The sequence below is a fragment of the Coregonus lavaretus genome (assembly GCF_964263955.1).
Source record: "Coregonus lavaretus genome assembly, chromosome: 33".
Classification (NCBI taxonomy): Eukaryota; Metazoa; Chordata; class Actinopteri; order Salmoniformes; family Salmonidae; genus Coregonus; species Coregonus lavaretus.
Genome location: NC_140020.1, coordinates 18,280,652 through 18,299,714, shown reverse-complemented (window position 1 = coordinate 18,299,714; position 19,063 = coordinate 18,280,652). Strand labels below are relative to the sequence as shown.

The 19,063-nt window shown below is 44.5% G+C and overlaps 1 protein-coding gene across 1 annotated transcript; it reads left to right on the top strand.

Moving 5' to 3' along the window:
- Positions 1-3,644: 3,644 nt before the first annotated feature.
- slc30a2 (solute carrier family 30 member 2) lies at positions 3,645-18,697 on the top strand (the record flags this gene model as incomplete). The annotated part of the gene is made up of 8 exons (XM_084151125.1): positions 3,645-3,730; positions 15,551-15,759; positions 16,655-16,801; positions 16,978-17,131; positions 17,360-17,603; positions 17,949-18,054; positions 18,222-18,356; positions 18,552-18,697. 8 exons carry the CDS (start codon positions 3,645-3,647, stop codon positions 18,695-18,697), a joined length of 1,227 nt encoding a protein of 408 aa, XP_084007251.1.
- Positions 18,698-19,063: the final 366 nt, after the last annotated feature.

The window sequence follows — 19,063 nt, the reverse complement described above, 5'->3', positions numbered from 1 at the left end:
CAGGACGACTGATCTGTGTAAAGGAAAGAATGAATGGGGCCATGTATCGTGAGATTTTGAGTGAAAACCTCCTTCCATCAGCAAGGGCATTGAAGATGAAACGTGGCTGGGTCTTTCAGCATGACAATGATCCCAAACACACCGCCCGGGCAACAAAGGAGTGGCTTCGTAAGAAGCATTTCAAGGTCCTGGAGTGGCCTAGCCAGTCTCCAGATCTCAACCCCATAGAAAATCTTTGGAGGGAGTTGAAAGTCTGTGTTGCCCAGTGACAGCCCCAAAACATCACTGCTCTAGAGGAGATCTGCATGGAGGAATGGGCCAAAATACCAGCAACAGTGTGTGAAAACCTTGTGAAGACTTACAGAAAACGTTTGACCTGTGTCATTGCCAACAAAGGGTATATAACAAAGTATTGAGAAACTTTTGTTATTGACCAAATAACCAAAGAGCCACTAGAGATCCTGGTTCGAATCCAGGCTCTGTCATAGCCGGCCGTGACCGGGAGACCCATGGGGCGGCGCACAATTGACCCAGCGTCGTCCAGGGTAGGGGAGGGAATGGCCGGCAGGGATGTTGGTAGAGCATGGCGTTTGCAACGCCAAGGTTGTGGGTTCGTTTCCCACGGGGGGCCAGTATGAAAAAAATAATGTATGCACTCACTAACTGTAAGTCGCTCTGGATAAGAGCGTCTGCTAAATGACTAAAATGTAAATGTAAATAATTTGCTAATAAATTCATTAAAAATCCTAGAATGTGATTTTCTGGAGAAAAAAAATCTCATTTTGTCTGTCACAGTTGACGTGTACCTATGATGAAAATTACAGGCCTCTCTCATCTTTTTAAGTGGGAGAACTTGCACAATTGGTGGCTGACTAAATAATTTTTTTCCCCACTGTAATCTTTGTGTTTTCTCAATGACATTCAATTCAGCATTGAAAAAAGGCGCAAATTTAAGTTTGTTCCACCTGGAATCTGACCACAAGTTAGAGACCACTATGATGACACACACCAAATGCGTTTAATGGATAATTTGTGTCTTCTTATAATCCCTCTTAAGGGCAAAGTAATCCTAAAGTAACTGAAAGTAATTAGATTATGTTACTGAGTTTGGGTAATCCCAAAAGTTACGTTACTGATTACAATTTTAGACAGGTAACATTTAGAAAGTAACCTACCCAACCCTGACAACAATACAGCACTGCTGCTGTTCAGCGGATTGTTGCTCGCCAACATAACAGTGGCGCTGGCTGCGCAGTCATTTGATGTACCGTACCAGTCAAAAGTTTGGACACACCTACTCATTCCAGGGTTTTTCTTTATTTTTTACTATTTTCTACATGTGTCCAAACTTTTGACTGGTACTGTATATAAATGCGCATATTTGCAACAACCTGAGCCCATTGCAGACTCACAATGATGGGGCTATCTTTCGAAAATACAGGCTCCCACGAGAGGAGATACTTAGACTGCTCGATCTTGTGTCTCCCTCAATCAGCCGACCAACCCGCTGCAACTTTGCACTGAATGCTGAGGTGCAGCTTCTAACAGCCTTGCGCTTTTACGCAGTAGGGAGTTTCCTCCAGGTCCTTGGGTATGGACACGGCCTCAGCAAGGCATCCATATCCAGGTGTGTTCACGCAGTGACTTTTGTTCTTCTGCTCCAACACTTTGGCCTACCAATGCAGGAAATGCACCCCTAAAAAATCTGTGTGTGTGGGTGGGGTAAAATTGATTTTTTAAATCATTATCAGAATGCCTAAATCTTCCCAAAAATAAGATGGAATACATAGATGCTGGCCCATGTTGACTCCAATGCTTCCCACAGTTGTGTCAAGTTGGGAAACTGTTGAGCGTGAAAAAACAGCAGTGTTGCAGTTCTTGACACACTCAAACTGCTGTGCCTGGCACCTACTACCATACCCCGTTTAAAGGCACTTACATATTTTATCTTGCCCATTCACCCTCTGATTGGCACACATACACAATCCATTTCTCAATTGTCTCAAGGCTTAAAAATTATTCTTTAACCTGTCTCCTCCCCTTCATCTACACTGATTGAAGTGGATTTAACAATTGACGTCAATAAGGGCTCATAGCTTTCACCTGGATTCACCTGGTCAGTCTATGCCATGGAAAGAGAAGGTGTTCCTAATGTTTTGTACACTTAGTGTATTGTGGTGCAGTGTGCTGAAGCACTGTGGAGGAAAGAAGACGACTGGGGTTCAGATCTTGAAATCAATGAACATTACATGATGGAAATGGTTAGTTTGTAGATTATGATGTTCTTTCTTTTTATTCATAAAAACTAGTGTGCAAAATGTATAGGCCTAGCCTACGTTTCACATGAAATACGGCTATTAGTCGTGTTTGCGGCATCGATCTCAGCACCAGGGAACTGGACAGCTCCCCTAACGGGATCATGTGAATAACCGAACACGCTCCCAACGACACTCTTAGCTGTCGCTTTTACAGGTTCGCTACCTGTTTGTTGGGAAACACTCTTAAAAAGGCTCATAAATAACGATGCATCTGGTACGATCATCATATTGCTTAAGTTACATCGCAACTGGGAAATGAGGCCCTGGCTCCTTGTTTTATCTGTGGCAGCGCCATTGAGGCCATCTCCATTTTGAAGTAGTCCGTTTTCTTCTTCTACTACTTCTATGAGTTGGCAAATAAATTGAAAGGGTGCATACTGCCAACTGTAGTGTGTTGTTTGAAAAGATATAAAGCAAGGTTGGGGTTTTACTGCCACCTGTAGTTATGGAATGGCTGATCTCTCCTGATGACCCAGATGGAATCATGTGATCCTTCCTTAACCCATAGGAAGTCCCACCCAGTTGACTACCTCCAATTGGTGAAAGTCCTCAATGGCGCTGCCCATGTTAAAACAGGATTTTGGGCACTAGAGTCTTCTATCTATCTCTATACTCCATCCTTACGGCTAGATGTGTGCCAAAGGTATTACGCGGATTTGACTCAGATTTATCCTGGCTGGTTCTAGTCTGGTCTGAATAAGAGCGTCTGCTAAATGATGTAAATGTAAATGTCTACTCCTGTCATTGGCCAAGGTGCAACCTGATATTGAATTTGCAAATGCTGAAAAGTTGAATGTCTGAGGCTATTAGCATGTCATGACAATGTCGTTTAAATTAGAAATGGTCATTGAATAAACTGTAGGCTATAGTCAATGTCCACGACGTTAATTGAGCTTTCAATAATAGATAGCAGCCTACTTGTAGCTACAGGCTGTTGCACCGCACCGAAGGACCCAATCACCACTTTTTTTTGACGTTGACACATACGCTGTCGATACCTTTAAGGGCTGTTTCCAGTCAGCTGTGACTTGTAGCTGCACCAAAGCAAACGCATGCACATTCACAGCTAATTTGACCACTTGGGCTATAGGCTACTACAGCAGTGGAATTGAGAGTAGGCTACTAGTTTGTATCGGGTCTAATATTTGCAACTGGTGATACTTATTGCCATGAAGGATTTCATTCGTTTTATTAGCACAGTAGGAATGGCTTGGACGACTTATCTCAGTGCCATTTAAGATACAGTCGGACTGATCGCCGTGAAACTCCTTCACATCTTCAGATTCTGCTTAATTTGCTAGATACAACGGGTGACAAGACACGACCATGGATACCACTGTGAATTCAGGAAGAAATTCCGAGAAATCTCACCTCGTGCACGAGATGAATGCCAAAATGTATTCACTGAAAAGGTAATGCGCAGTTTTGTTCTTCATGTTTGAGCTGTGATTATTTCATATTAAGCAAAAATAATGTAGATGTTATGATATTTAGTGATATTTGGTTAATTCTACATGCCATATTCTGATATTCTAGGTTGTGCATTAGCCTACAAAGAGGGATAATTTAATGGTAATTTGTACAATTATACAGACATACAGTAGACTGCTCTATTTTTTTGAATGCAGTAATTTTAAGGGTTTATTAAACTGAAAATATTTAGGCTAAGGTGCAGGGCAGTAGGTGTAAACTATTTATCTTGTGCTGTGATTGTTTTTAAAAAACTGTAGTTAGTGTAGCTTATTGTAATTGTTGTAGACATAGGCAACCAAAATCAAACTGATAGAATTAGTCCTGTTTCTTGAAAACATGCGGTAATGCAACGAAAATGAATGTTACCATGAAGTAGGCTACCCATCCCATGCGGGGACAGCTAACGCTGCAAATAGAAGACATTCACATTTGTAGCCTATAATTTCCAAGGATACAGTGTAATTGAACGGTAGTGCCTAACTTTGCTTTATTCACGCCGAGTCTTTTCTTATCCTGTCCGGGTGCTGCCAATAAGCAGGCAGTGTGTGAAAGGTTTTATCTGAATGAACACATTATTTCCATGCTTGGCTTCGTTTTGGACAGTATTTTATGGATAGCCCGAGGGAAGTTAAATGATCACTGGTAAAAACTCATCATCTCTCATTACGAGATCTGATGAGAGAATGGTGAAACACCCTGAGACCGTAGCAATTCTATTAACCCATTTTTAAGTAATAGTAAAAAAACTCACTGGGGGATTGCAGATTTTTATCCGTCACTATTAAAATGTTCAGATACTAAATTGTAGGCAATTTTATTTAGTGAGCTATATTTTTCGACAACAAAAAAAACATGCATTACAATGTGCTGCCAAGAGAAAACAGAAAATGTATTTAAGAATGTGAAAAGCTTTTTAAAAGAAAGAATCCTTGAAATAGTTGTTATTATCTAATCTAACTATTTAAAATGTGCATGGGGAAAAAGCCATGTTTAGTTAGTTATATGTAGCATGTATATAAAAAATAACAAAGCTATATAGATTATTAGGCCTACCTATTTATGTGTAAAAAAATGCTAAATACTGTTTAACCTAAACGAAAACTATTAGTCTATTATTTTAGTAGCCTATTGGGTTTAATACTCGATTACCAATGGCATAGAAATTGTAACCGCAAAAACACAAAAGATTGAATGAAGATTATTTGATTTCAGCACCATGGACAGCAGTTGCGTGTACAGAAAACATTTGACAAATGCTCGTTGTTTTTGCCACTCAAGTTGGTTATTTACTTGAATGGAAATAATGAACTTCTATCGTAGCAAATAAACCATAGAATCCTTGATGTTTTATTGATTTTGGGAATGTATTGCAATACGAATAGCTAATAGCCTATCCTTCCGGAAGTACATGTGGATCATCACATGGGAATTGGGCCTACACTGGATTCAGAGAGTGCTGGCGAGACCTGGCTATCTCCAAGGAAATGTGTCATCACCCACTGGGCAAAAACTGGTTGAATAAGCGTTGTTTCCACATATATATATATATTTTTCAATATATGATGACGTTGAATCAACATGGAAAACTGTTTGGATTTGCAAAAAGTAATTAATGTTAGGGATTTTCGTATTTTTTTTACCCAGTTTGCGACCTAAAACCAATGACATGTTGACATTTTTTGTTGATTTCACGTTAGTTGACAACTGAACCAAATGTAAATAAAAACTAGACGTTGAACTGATGTCTGTGTCCAGTGGGAAGCCAAAAGTATGTTAAGTTGATGGCATTAATAGGCCAATAGGAAAGGCCCCACGATATTATATATATATTTGCCTTGTGTTGGGTTTAAGTGGACTCACATATTTTGAATTTGTATTTAAATTGCAGTATGATTTAATTAGTCAACCTCACCTGGGCTAACCATATAATTTCCAATAAAAAAATTGAATATTTGCTAGATTAATTTGATATATTAGCATCAGGAAACACGTGTTATATGAGATATGTGTTATATGTATACAGACATTTGTATAGAGCCTAAGAACGGTTTTAATGTCTTTAATCAAATCAAATGATCCGAAAATGCAATTAGATTTTAATAACATTACTTACATTTGAAGTTGAAGGTCCCGAATAGTCATTCTGATTCCCATAATATTTTTTTGTGATAGAAATGCTCACATTAAAAAAAGTAATTTCTCTCTCATGGCTAACTACCAGGAAGTTTGAAAAGACAGGCTAAGTGGGCGGGGAGCTTATATTCATGAGCTCGCCTTGACTGACAGCTCTTTGAAATGCAGTGTTGCAGTAAAATAATCTCAAGCAAATTTGGTGATAAACAAAGCAATTCAAACAACATTGAAATTGCATCGATGATGTCATTTTTTTTTTATACATCTCCTGTTTGGCATGTCTCTTGTGATGCACTTCACAGCAGCACTGAAGGATGTGTTGACATGACAACTGCATCAGTTTTGAATGCCCCCCCCCCCCCCCCCTTTTGTTCCATGCTGGCTGAGCTAAGCATCTTTGCCATAGATGAATGGTGCAAACTTATATTTGTTAACACCCTACAGTCATGTTTTGGCACCAGTAGAGTAGCTATCTAGCTTTATAAACCACTCCCCTCTGCAAACACGCCTTCTCCGATGTTGAGTACAAGGTGGTACTTATTTAAATTAGGTAAGAGAATATCATAATAGAATTGGTGTATTAAAATGAGAGTTATGGTGATATCACCCTTCCCCATAATAATCCTGACTTCTGAATCCAAGTGTTTCGCATGGGGGAGGGGACCAGTAACTTTATGATCAAACTTGATCAATATAGAAGCAGCAGTAATTTTTTATACTTTGGTCATCATACTTTGATCTGGTTTCATCCAAATATCATGAAAAACATGATTTTGACTGTTCATGACCTTTAAAGAACTCTCAAAGTCACAGATTTCGACCCTCCATAAACACCAACACAATATAGTTATATTTTAACGCTATTTGCCATTCTGCTTGCCCTTACTAAACCAAAGTGACAAAAACTGTACATATAGGCTAACTGGGTCCTACTATGTAAACTCTGCCAGTGAGAGCAGTGTGCATTCAACAATGACAATAGGACTTTGATACAATCTGAGCTTTGATATTGTAAAAGAGTAGTATAAATTAAATAGGTTGCTTGACAGCACCATGCATTCCAAGTCTGGGACAATAATTATGAGAGAGAGACTGATGTTGCAGCAGGTAACACCAACCCTGGAAAGTATTGCAGCGTGAAATGGGGAATGTTTATGTTTATGGCATGTTTGTTTAAGTGTGCCCACAGTGTGTGGGGGTGTGGGTGTTGCTGTGTCACCATATCTTCAGATCAGCAAAGCAGGACGGTCTTTACAGTTATAGTCAACCATGCATGAGAAATCCTCAAGATGACCATTTGGGAGAGGATGGAGTCAATATAGCCTATGTGTTTTTAAAGGCCCAGTGCAGTCAAAAACATGATTTCCCTGTGTTTTATATACATTAGATCAGGACTGCCCAACCCTGTTCCTGGAGAGCTACCGTCCTGTAGGACTTTAATGCAGGGAAACTTCAATCTGTTTTACCTAATTTCTACCAGCATGTTACATGTGCAACCAGAGGGGAAAAAAACTCTAGACCACCTTTACTCCACACACAGAGATGCGTACAAAGCTCTCCCTCGCCCTCCATTTGGCAAATCTGACCTTAACTCTATCCTCCTGATTCCTGCTTACAAGCAAAAACTAAAGCAGGAAGCACCAGTGACTTGGTCAATGAAAAAGTGGTCAGATGAAGCAGATGCTAAGCTACAGGACTGTTTTTCTAGCACAGACTGGAATATGTTCCGGGATTCTTCCGATGGCATTGAGGAGTACACCACATCAGTCACTGGCTTCATCAATAAGTGCATCGATGACGTCGTCCCCACAGTGACTGTACGTACATACCCCAACCAGAAGCCATGGATTACAGGCAACATTCGCACTGAGCTAAAGGGTAGAGCTTCCGCTTTCAAGGAGCGGGACTCTAACCCGGAAGCTTATAAGAAATCCCGCTATGCCCTCCGACAAACCATCAAACAGGCAAAGCGTCAATACAGGACGGTCTTTTACGCTGCTGCTACTCTCTGTTTATTATCTACGCATAGTCACTTTAATAACTCTACCTACATGTACATATTACCTCAATTACCTTGACTAACCGGTGCCAACGCACATTGACTCGGTACCGGTACCCCCTGTATATAGCCTCGCTATTGTTGTTTTTACTGCTGCTCTTTAATTATTTGTTACTTTTATTTAGTATTATTTTATATTGTATTTTTTTGTGATTCTTAAAACTGCATTGTTGGTTAAGGGCTTGCAAGTAAGCATTTCACTGTAAGGTCTACACCTGTTGTATTCGGTGCATGTGACAAATAAAATTTGATTTAATAAGTGTAAGAGCTGTTGGAAAAAAACGGCTTAAATTTCAGCCTGTTTTGGTGGGATGGTGTCTTGGCCTGCCTGGTGACATCATCAGGCGGTAAATTAGTTAATAGACCAATAAGAAAGAGAGTTCCAAACCTCTCTACCAATAATTTCTGTCACGATCGTTTACGGATGAGACGGACCAAGGCGCAGCGTGATAAGCGTACATATTTATTAACGTACTGAACACAAACAAAACAACGATACGTGAAGTCCAAGGTAGACTAATAACATACCTATACGGAACAAGATCCCACACAGACTGGTGTCAAACAGGCTGCCTAAGTATGGTCCCCAATCAGAGACAATGAGCTACAGCTGCCTCTGATTGGGAACCACCCTGGCCAACATAGATCTACACGATCTAGAACAAAACATAGAAAAACACAACATAACACGGAATATACACACCCTGACTCAACAAATAAACGTCCCCTGAGTCAGGGCGTGACAGTACCCCCCCCCCCCCCCCCAAAGGTGTGGACTCCGACCGCGCCACAAAAACATAACAGGGTAGGGGCCGGGTGGGCATTCCGCCTCGGAGGCGGATCCGGCTCCGGGCGTGACCACCACTTTCTCACCACCTCCCTGTTGCGCCCCTGAGCTGGTCTGGCACCGCTGACTGGAGCTGGACCCGACGACGGTGGATCGAACTGTACAGGCTCCGGACTGGAGCCGCTGACCGGAGCTGGACTAGGCACCGGTGGAGCGGACTTCTCTGGCTCCGGAGTGGAGCGGCTGACCGGAGCTGGACTGGACCCCGGTGGAGCGGATTGCTCTGGCTCCGGAGTGGATCCGCTGACTGGAGTTGGACCGGACCCCGGTGGAGCGGATTGCTCTGGCTCCGGAGTGGAGCAGCTGACCGGTGCCGGACCAGGCACCGGTGGAACAGGCACGGGCCTTGCCGGACTGGACACACGCACCACTGGCCTGGTGCGGGGAGCAGGAACGGGCCAGACCGGGCTGACGACGCGCACCACTGGCTTGGTGCGGGGAGCAGGAACGGGCCGGACCGGGCTGACGACGCGCACCACTGGCTTGGTGCGGGGAGCAGGAATGGGCCGGACCAGGCTGACGACGCGCACCACTGGCTTGGTGCGGGGAGCAGGAACGGGCCGTACCGGACTGGCGACGCGCATCACTGGCTTGGTGCGAGGGACAGGAACAGGCCGGGCTGGACTGGGAACACGCACCACTGGCTTGGTGCGGGGAGCAGGAATGGGCCGGGCCGGACTGGGAACACTCACCACTGGCTTGGTGCGGGGAGCAGGAACTGGCCGGACCGGGCTGACGACGCGCACCACTGGCTTGGTGCGGGGAGCAGGAACGGGCCGTACCGGACTGTGGACACACACCACTGGCTTAGTGCGAGGAGCAGGAACGGGTCGGGCCGTACTGGGAACATGCACCACTAGCTTAGTGCGGGGATCAGGAACGGGCCGGACCGGACTGGCGACACACACCACTTGCTTGGTGCGAGGAGCGGGACTGGGTTCCCTTATAAACCTCCGCTCCATCTGCTGCCTAACCAGCTCCTCTCGCCGTGCCTCTACACTCTCCTTCTCCCTTATCGCCTCCTGTAGCTCCTCCCTCTGACCAATTAACTCCTGCTCCCTCTGGACCAATAGCCCCCGTAACCTGGTGGCCTCCTCTCCTAGTCTGCAGATTTGCCCTGTCGCTGCCTCCTGCTGCCTCGTCGTCCACGCCGTGTGCCCCCCCAAAACATTTTCTTGGGGTTGCCTCTCGGGTGTCCGTCGTCGGCACGGTTGGCGCCGTTTCTCCTCTCCTGCCTGGGCATTTACCTTCGCCCATGGCCCTTTCCCCGCGAATATCTCCTCCCATGACCACCATTTGCCCACCTGAGACATCGCTATTCTCTCTTCCTGGGCACGCTGCTTGGTCCTCATTTGGTGGGATCTTCTGTCACGATCGTTTACGGATGAGACGGACCAAGGCGCAGCGTGATAAGCGTACATATTTATTAACGTACTGAACACAAACAAAACAACGATACGTGAAGTCCAAGGTAGACTAATAACATACCTATACGGAACAAGATCCCACACAGACTGGTGTCAAACAGGCTGCCTAAGTATGGTCCCCAATCAGAGACAATGAGCTACAGCTGCCTCTGATTGGGAACCACCCTGGCCAACATAGATCTACACGATCTAGAACAAAACATAGAAAAACACAACATAACACGGAATATACACACCCTGACTCAACAAATAAACGTCCCCTGAGTCAGGGCGTGACAGTACCCCCCCCCCCCCCAAAGGTGTGGACTCCGACCGCGCCACAAAAACATAACAGGGTAGGGGCCGGGTGGGCATTCCGCCTCGGAGGCGGATCCGGCTCCGGGCGTGACCACCACTTTCTCACCACCTCCCTGTTGCGCCCCTGAGCTGGTCTGGCACCGCTGACTGGAGCTGGACCCGACGACGGTGGATCGAACTGTACAGGCTCCGGACTGGAGCCGCTGACCGGAGCTGGACTAGGCACCGGTGGAGCGGACTTCTCTGGCTCCGGAGTGGAGCGGCTGACCGGAGCTGGACTGGACCCCGGTGGAGCGGATTGCTCTGGCTCCGGAGTGGATCCGCTGACTGGAGTTGGACCGGACCCCGGTGGAGCGGATTGCTCTGGCTCCGGAGTGGAGCAGCTGACCGGTGCCGGACCAGGCACCGGTGGAACAGGCACGGGCCTTGCCGGACTGGACACACGCACCACTGGCCTGGTGCGGGGAGCAGGAACGGGCCAGACCGGGCTGACGACGCGCACCACTGGCTTGGTGCGGGGAGCAGGAACGGGCCGGACCGGGCTGACGACGCGCACCACTGGCTTGGTGCGGGGAGCAGGAATGGGCCGGACCAGGCTGACGACGCGCACCACTGGCTTGGTGCGGGGAGCAGGAACGGGCCGTACCGGACTGGCGACGCGCATCACTGGCTTGGTGCGAGGGACAGGAACAGGCCGGGCTGGACTGGGAACACGCACCACTGGCTTGGTGCGGGGAGCAGGAATGGGCCGGGCCGGACTGGGAACACTCACCACTGGCTTGGTGCGGGGAGCAGGAACTGGCCGGACCGGGCTGACGACGCGCACCACTGGCTTGGTGCGGGGAGCAGGAACGGGCCGTACCGGACTGTGGACACACACCACTGGCTTAGTGCGAGGAGCAGGAACGGGTCGGGCCGTACTGGGAACATGCACCACTAGCTTAGTGCGGGGATCAGGAACGGGCCGGACCGGACTGGCGACACACACCACTTGCTTGGTGCGAGGAGCGGGACTGGGTTCCCTTATAAACCTCCGCTCCATCTGCTGCCTAACCAGCTCCTCTCGCCGTGCCTCTACACTCTCCTTCTCCCTTATCGCCTCCTGTAGCTCCTCCCTCTGACCAATTAACTCCTGCTCCCTCTGGACCAATAGCCCCCGTAACCTGGTGGCCTCCTCTCCTAGTCTGCAGATTCGCCCTGTCGCTGCCTCCTGCTGCCTCGTCGTCCACGCCGTGTGCCCCCCCAAAACATTTTCTTGGGGTTGCCTCTCGGGTGTCCGTCGTCGGCACGGTTGGCGCCGTTTCTCCTCTCCTGCCTGGGCATTTACCTTCGCCCATGGCCCTTTCCCCGCGAATATCTCCTCCCATGACCACCATTTGCCCACCTGAGACATCGCTATTCTCTCTTCCTGGGCACGCTGCTTGGTCCTCATTTGGTGGGATCTTCTGTCACGATCGTTTACGGATGAGACGGACCAAGGCGCAGCGTGATAAGCGTACATATTTATTAACGTACTGAACACGAACAAAACAACAAACAAACGATACGTGAAGTCCAAGGTAGACTAATAACATACCTATACGGAACAAGATCCCACACAGACTGGTGCCAAACAGGCTGCCTAAGTATGGTCCCCAATCAGAGACAATGAGCTACAGCTGCCTCTGATTGGGAACCACCCTGGCCAACATAGATCTACACGATCTAGAACAAAACATAGAAAAACACAACATAACACAGAATATACACACCCTGACTCAACAAATAAACGTCCCCTGAGTCATGGCGTGACAATTTCAGTTTTCCCCTGCCAACTCAGACCACTCCCAGACAGTCCTAGCAAAATTCTTGATTGAGAAATTGCTCTTTGCTAAGAAGCTATTTTTATTTCTTTTTGACCATTTTCATTGAAAGCAATCACAGTAAGGTACTTAGCCTAATTGTTACCTAGAAATGATTTGATATTGAGATAAAAACGTACGCATTGGACCTTTAAATGGATGGAATTAAGATGAAATGACAGATTAAGAATTTGATAAATCTGCTCCTACACGTTAAATTAGGAGAGAAAATGTTATAGGCTACAATTTGGATGCAACAGCAGAGCCTCTTCTAGGATCCAAATTACAGACAGCAGTGCAAGGTATACTGGCTGCTATCCAGCATCAGAGTGTCAGGTTGTGTAGACAGGCTGAACAGCCCAGTTCCCTTATGTCTGAAAATCGGAAACTCTTTGATGAATCATGCTTGAATTGGGGGCCTCGTCAGTCTGGCTAACATTAATGGCTATTGGCCTTATGACAGACCTATTTCCAGACGTCCCACTCAATAAAAGGCGCCAAGGTAATAGCGCTCTGGCATCACATTTCAGATTGCTGTCAAGATCTCTTGCACCAAATTACCTCAAGATTTCCCGCGCCCGCTCCCGCCCATCTCGCTCTCTTATCGCAGATGATAGTAAAATGGGCCACGAAAACAGTAGTTTGTCAGACTTCAGTGGATTCATCATATTTTGACCAGCCCTTTGAACAACACAGCACCATCATTTATTGGTTAAAATGTCCCTAAATTATCCAACATGGCATGTGATAGGCCTATGCCAACACATCTACAGTGCCAATGGCTCACCAGGATGAGCAAAGCAAACAGAATGTCATTTTCCAGCTTGATTAATCGTTTGCTGACTAATAATTTAAACAACAGCAGGCCTAAACAAATAACAACTAAGTGTCTTCAGGCTGTTTTTTCAAATGTATTTCTTAAAGGCCTAGTGCAGTCAAATGTGATTTTCCAGTGTTTAAAATATACAATGCCTTCAGAAAGTATTCACACCCCTTGAATTTCTACACATTTTGTTGTGTTACAAATTGGGATTAAAATGGATTTCATTGTCTTTATTTTCTTCAACGATCTGCACAAAATACTCTGTAATGTCAAAGTGGAAGAAAAATGCTCTCTTTTTTTTTAAAGGTTAACGAAAAATAAAACACTAAAATATCTTGATTAGATAAGTATTCAACCCCCTGAGTCAATATATGTTAGAATCCCCTTTGGCAGCGATTACAGCTGTGAGTCTTTTGGGGTAAGTCTCTAAGAGCTTTGCACACCTGGATTGTACAATATTTGCCCCATTATTTTATGCCCCATTACTATTCAATGCTTTGTATTCAGGACAAAAAGTTAATTTCTTTGCCATATTTTTTTGCAGTATTACTTTAGTGCCTTATTGCAAACAAGATGCATGTTCTTTTCACTCTGTAATTTAGGTAAGTATTGTGGAGTAAATGCAGGCTGTTACACAACAAAATGTGGAAAAAGTCAAGGGGTGTGAATACACTGAGTCTCTCCTCAGGCCCTTTAGTCTACTTGTCTTGAGCACAGAAACCTGGAAATACATTTGCTCAATCATAGTCTACACCAAATACATTATACTTGTATCTTTACTTGTTTACAAAATAATTGTATTTCCTTTTAAAATCTACAGTAGCAAGACAGTTGAAGGAATAACTGAATACAGTGAGAGTTACAGTTTGGGAGGGAGAAGAGAGACTGATAGTGTACAAGACACTGCTGCAGAAGCATTGTAGAACATAATAATTTTTGGAATGGAGTATTTGGAATGGCATCAAACCATGTGTTTGAAGTATTTTATACCATTCCATTCATTCCGCTCCAGCCATTGACACGAGCCTGCCCTCCCCAATTAAGGTGCCACCAGCCTCCTGTGTGATGAACATATACATTTTGTCAGTGCTCCCTGCTGTGCATTATTGTAGCCTACAGTATGTGAAGATACCATGCCTAACATGATACTGCATGGAATCAGAAGATATTTTGTAAATAGGCCAGTTCACATGGCTGTGAAAATGGACAGGCATGGGATTTATACTGGTTTGAAGATGAGTTCTCACAGTTGTGAGTCCTTCTTATAGAAGGCAACAAGCTATTATTTATATTTGCTCCTGTAAGTCGCTCTGGATAAGAGCGTCTGCTAAATGACTAAAATGTAAATGTAAATTTATCACATAAAGCATTTGTTTAGGACATTGACATGGACACCCTAATTTCAATTGGAAAGGTTTTATCTGACATATGATCCCTTCTTTGAGAACCACTATAGGAATCCCCCCTACACATTCAAATCAAACCCTCCATTTGTTCAATGGAATGGAGTCGATCCTGAGGTTAACCAATCCTGCTTGCTCTTCAGTGTGTATGTGTTGATGTGAAGTGTGTGAGCACAATAGCTAGGGATATATGTTTGTGTATTTTACATGTCTGTGTGTGTATGTGTGACAGACAGACATTTGAATAGCCTCCATGTCCCCATGGTGTGATTAAACAGAAGCTGTTTTCCACTCGGCTTACTCCTTTTAGCCTGCGTGTCCCTGGGCTCTGGACTGATGGAGTCGGGGCCCAGACCTGGGTTGTCTCCTGGAAGCCAAAATTGTGTTTTCCCCCTCATTAGTCTCACAATCCTCATTACACATGGAGAGAGAATAGTTCGGTTTATTTTCTTTTTTGTGTATTATTTTCCATGTATAATAGTTTTTTTTAAATATATATTAGTATAAATGCTCAAACATATTGTTCATTTATGTAATCCTTCATATACATTGCTTTGGCATCAGTGGCAACCACCCATTTATGCCAATAAAACATTTATTGAATTGAGAGAGAGCGAGAGAGAGAGAGATATTTGCTGATTGAAATTTAACCAGATCTCTGTGTGTGACGTGGGAGTGTGCTACATGTGTAATTCTCAGGTGATACAGACAGACGGGCTGAACATCAAACCCACCAAAACCATGTGTATTTGTATAATCCATAGATATGAAAACATCCAGTTCCCCTGCAAGTCCATTCTAAATATTTCAGGTTGTTATGCAGTATAATCTTTTATGAAAAAAAGATCATAAGACAGGGCAGACCTACTGTATGTATGTTTTATAAATAATATATAAATGATGTTGTGTAATTTCCTTTCCCATCCCAGTTCCTTTTCAGACTCCAAAGAAGACTATCCCAACTTCCCGTTTGAGAACGGAGATGTGGCTGGTGCCATCGAGCTGAAGCAGCCTGTTGGCGCCCATTGCCACGGTAACAAAGCAGTGAGTGAGGAGAACCATGACACGCTGCTGGCTAAGAAGAAGCTGTACATTGCCTCCATTGTGTGCCTCATCTTCATGATTGGAGAGATCATAGGTAAGGCTTGGTGATAATATTCATTAGTCTAAAATGCTTTTTCATACCTAGGGCCAGGAGCTTTTCCTAACCAGACAAAACTATTGGCCCTTATTAGAAGCTATTGACTATTGAGATCAGAGTAATGTTTTACCCTATATGTAAAAATAAAATAAAAATAAAAATGGCCCTAAACTGTAATTTATACAAACTATGAGCAGGTTCCTTACACTTTAAAGTCAAGGGGAAGTTCTGTGGAGGTCACTGCCAGTGAAAACTGGGTTTAAGACCATCTGAGTCACAGTAGCACCATGGGCAGTTCTCTGTAATGATATTTTAGAGGCTCCTTGAAATGCATCCAGCCTTTCATGTCGAAATCCTCGCCTGGAAAAAAGACAAATGTTCTGTCAGCCCAAAGGACAATGAAGCGGAGGTAAAAGTGATGAAAGCATGACGGTGACATTTTATATTCTATATTTTATATTTAATGTCCAGGCTTCCTGCCAGGGCTTTGAGTCATCCACTTGTTTCTATAATTCTTTCTCTTGACATTTGGAATGAAAGTGACTGAAACCATGCTGTCTTTTGTACAGTACTACTCAATTTCCTTTCAAGAGGCAATTTCAGAGTTTAGCTAATGACTCAGATTCATTCAAGCATTGTAGTTTTTGCATTATGTTATCAGTACATTTTTATTTAGCTGTAATGGTAATCAAAACTTAGTCTTAATTATTTATTTTTTTTACACAGTCTGTACTTTCCATTCATGAGACTCATTCATCATCAATAGCATCTAAAACAGGGGTACTCAAGTACTATTTGAGAAGGTCCGGTTACACATTTCCTAGGTGGCAAAAACGAAAACATGAATATTATGGCTCTCTGAGACATCTCCGTTGTTTCTGTGTATCTACAGGTGGCTACCTGGCCCACAGTTTGGCTATTATGACAGATGCAGCTCACCTCCTGACTGACTTCGGCAGCATGATGGTCAGCCTGTTCTCCCTGTGGATCTCCTCCAGACCACCCACCAAAACCATGACCTTTGGATGGCATCGCTCAGGTTAGGCCCATGAACATATTTGAATGCACTTTCCCTTTTACCATTTAGCCTCCAGAATACATGGTGAATGTTGTAATAGCTGAATAGTAATAGCCAGGGTCTCAATGCTTTAAAATGACCTTTCCATAGGTCAATGGATATGTGGTACTGATTGTCACTGTCTCCAACCCCCACAGAGATCCTAGGAGCCCTGGTGTCAGCGATGTCCATCTGGATAGTGACTGGGGTGCTGGTGTACCTGGCCATCGAAAGGATAGTCAAGAACGACTATGAGATCAACAGTCAAGCGATGCTCATCACCTCCAGTTGTGCCGTCGTAGTCAACATCATGTGAGTGGTTCATTATCACGGCTTAGTTATAATCATCTGCACTTGATTGTGGAAAAAATACACATAGTGAAGTAAATACCTTCGCTGGGGTCAGCCATTCACCTATGTTGTATTTTTTAACGTAAAAAAAAAAAAATCAGCTCCTATAAAACTGAAGGATAAAGATAAAGAAGGCATTTTAGACTATTGACATCATCATTATCATCCTCTATTCCCTCCTTCCTGTAGCATGGCGTACATCCTCCACCACTCTACCACCTTCCATGCCCAGAGCTCAGGCTACCAGCAGATAGATGAGAACGGGCACAGCCCTTTGGATCACGGCCACTCCCATGTGGGTCACGGCCACTCCCACGCCCTGCTGGGTCATGGCCATGGCAACACCAGTGTGAGAGCAGCCTTCATTCACGTGTTGGGAGATCTCCTACAGAGTGTTGGGGTCCTAGTGGCTGCCATCGTCATCTTCTTCAGGGTCAGTAACAAATACTAGTGTTTACACCTTACAGTAAATATTTACATTATGGCTCATGTTATACTGTATTTATTTACAGTGCAACATATTCATGTTCACTGAAAATGTCAGGTTCTTGGCATATCTTGAGCAAAAAGTCATAACTTGACCTCTAACAATATACCATTTGGAGAGATACAACTGTTGTGCTATTGATGTCACTCAGAGTCTCAGTAGGAAGGGATTAATGTCTCTCATCACCCTGCAAGATGTTGCTCTTCCATTAGAAACCCTCCCTATGATCTAAGTGGCCATCTGATGCCACCCGCTCGCGTCATACTCTCTCCTTTGGACCTTCTGTTGCAGCCTGAATACAAAGTAGCAGATCCCATTTGTACCTTCCTCTTCTCTGTGTTTGTCCTGGGGACCACGATCACCATACTCAGGGATGTTTTCAGGATACTCATGGAAGGTAAACTCAACTCAACAGCCTTTTCTGTTTCTCCTGCTCTGAAGTGAGCCAGTTGTAAATTAATTTATTTATAGAAAAATACCACAATAAAGCATGGCCTTGAGTTCCATTAGGTTTTTTGAATGGACTATTAATGGGATAGCCCTCTGTCCCCAAATATTCTACAGGGGCTCCTAAGGGAATAGAGTTTAACTCAGTGAAGGAGGTGTTGCTTTCTCTGAAGATGGTGAAGGCTATGCACAACCTGCGCCTGTGGGCCCTGACCGCGGGACAGACCCTGGTCTCCGTCCATGTAGCCATCGGTGAGACCCAGCCTCCCTTAGTCTGACACATGACATCACTCCATTTAGATTGTGCATGTACAATCTACCATGTTGATTCACACGTTGCCAGTAGTGGCCAACAGAAACCAACTGACACATGCAACTAAACAGTTAGACATTACAGCCCAAAAAGCACAATTGTTGACATCTGTTATGGCTATTGTTATTTCCCAGAGGAGAATGCTGATCCCCAGAGTGTCCTTAAGGAGGCTACAGAGATCCTCCAAACCAAGTTTGGTTTCTACAGAACCACCATCCAGGTGGAGCCCTACTCTGACGACATGGCCTACTGCACACACTGCCAGGACCCTATGGACTAACAGCAGTGGAGGCTGCTGAGGGGAGGACGGCTCATAATAAATGGCTGGAACGGAGCAAATGGAATGGCATCAAATACATGGAAACCATGTTTGATGTATTTAATACCATTCCACCTATTCCGCTCCAGCCATTACCATGAGCCCGTCCTCCCCAATTAAGGTGCCACCAACATCCTGTGACTAACATACACACAACTACCATGGGGACAGGAGAGAGCTGTCATTTTGAAAGGAAGTGGGTACTGTAAACATACAAAAGCATACAGTGCCTTCAGAAAGTATTCATACCCGTTGACTTATTCTTGTTTTGTCACAGCCTGAATTCAAAACGGAATGCATATATATTTTTCTCTCCCATCTACACAC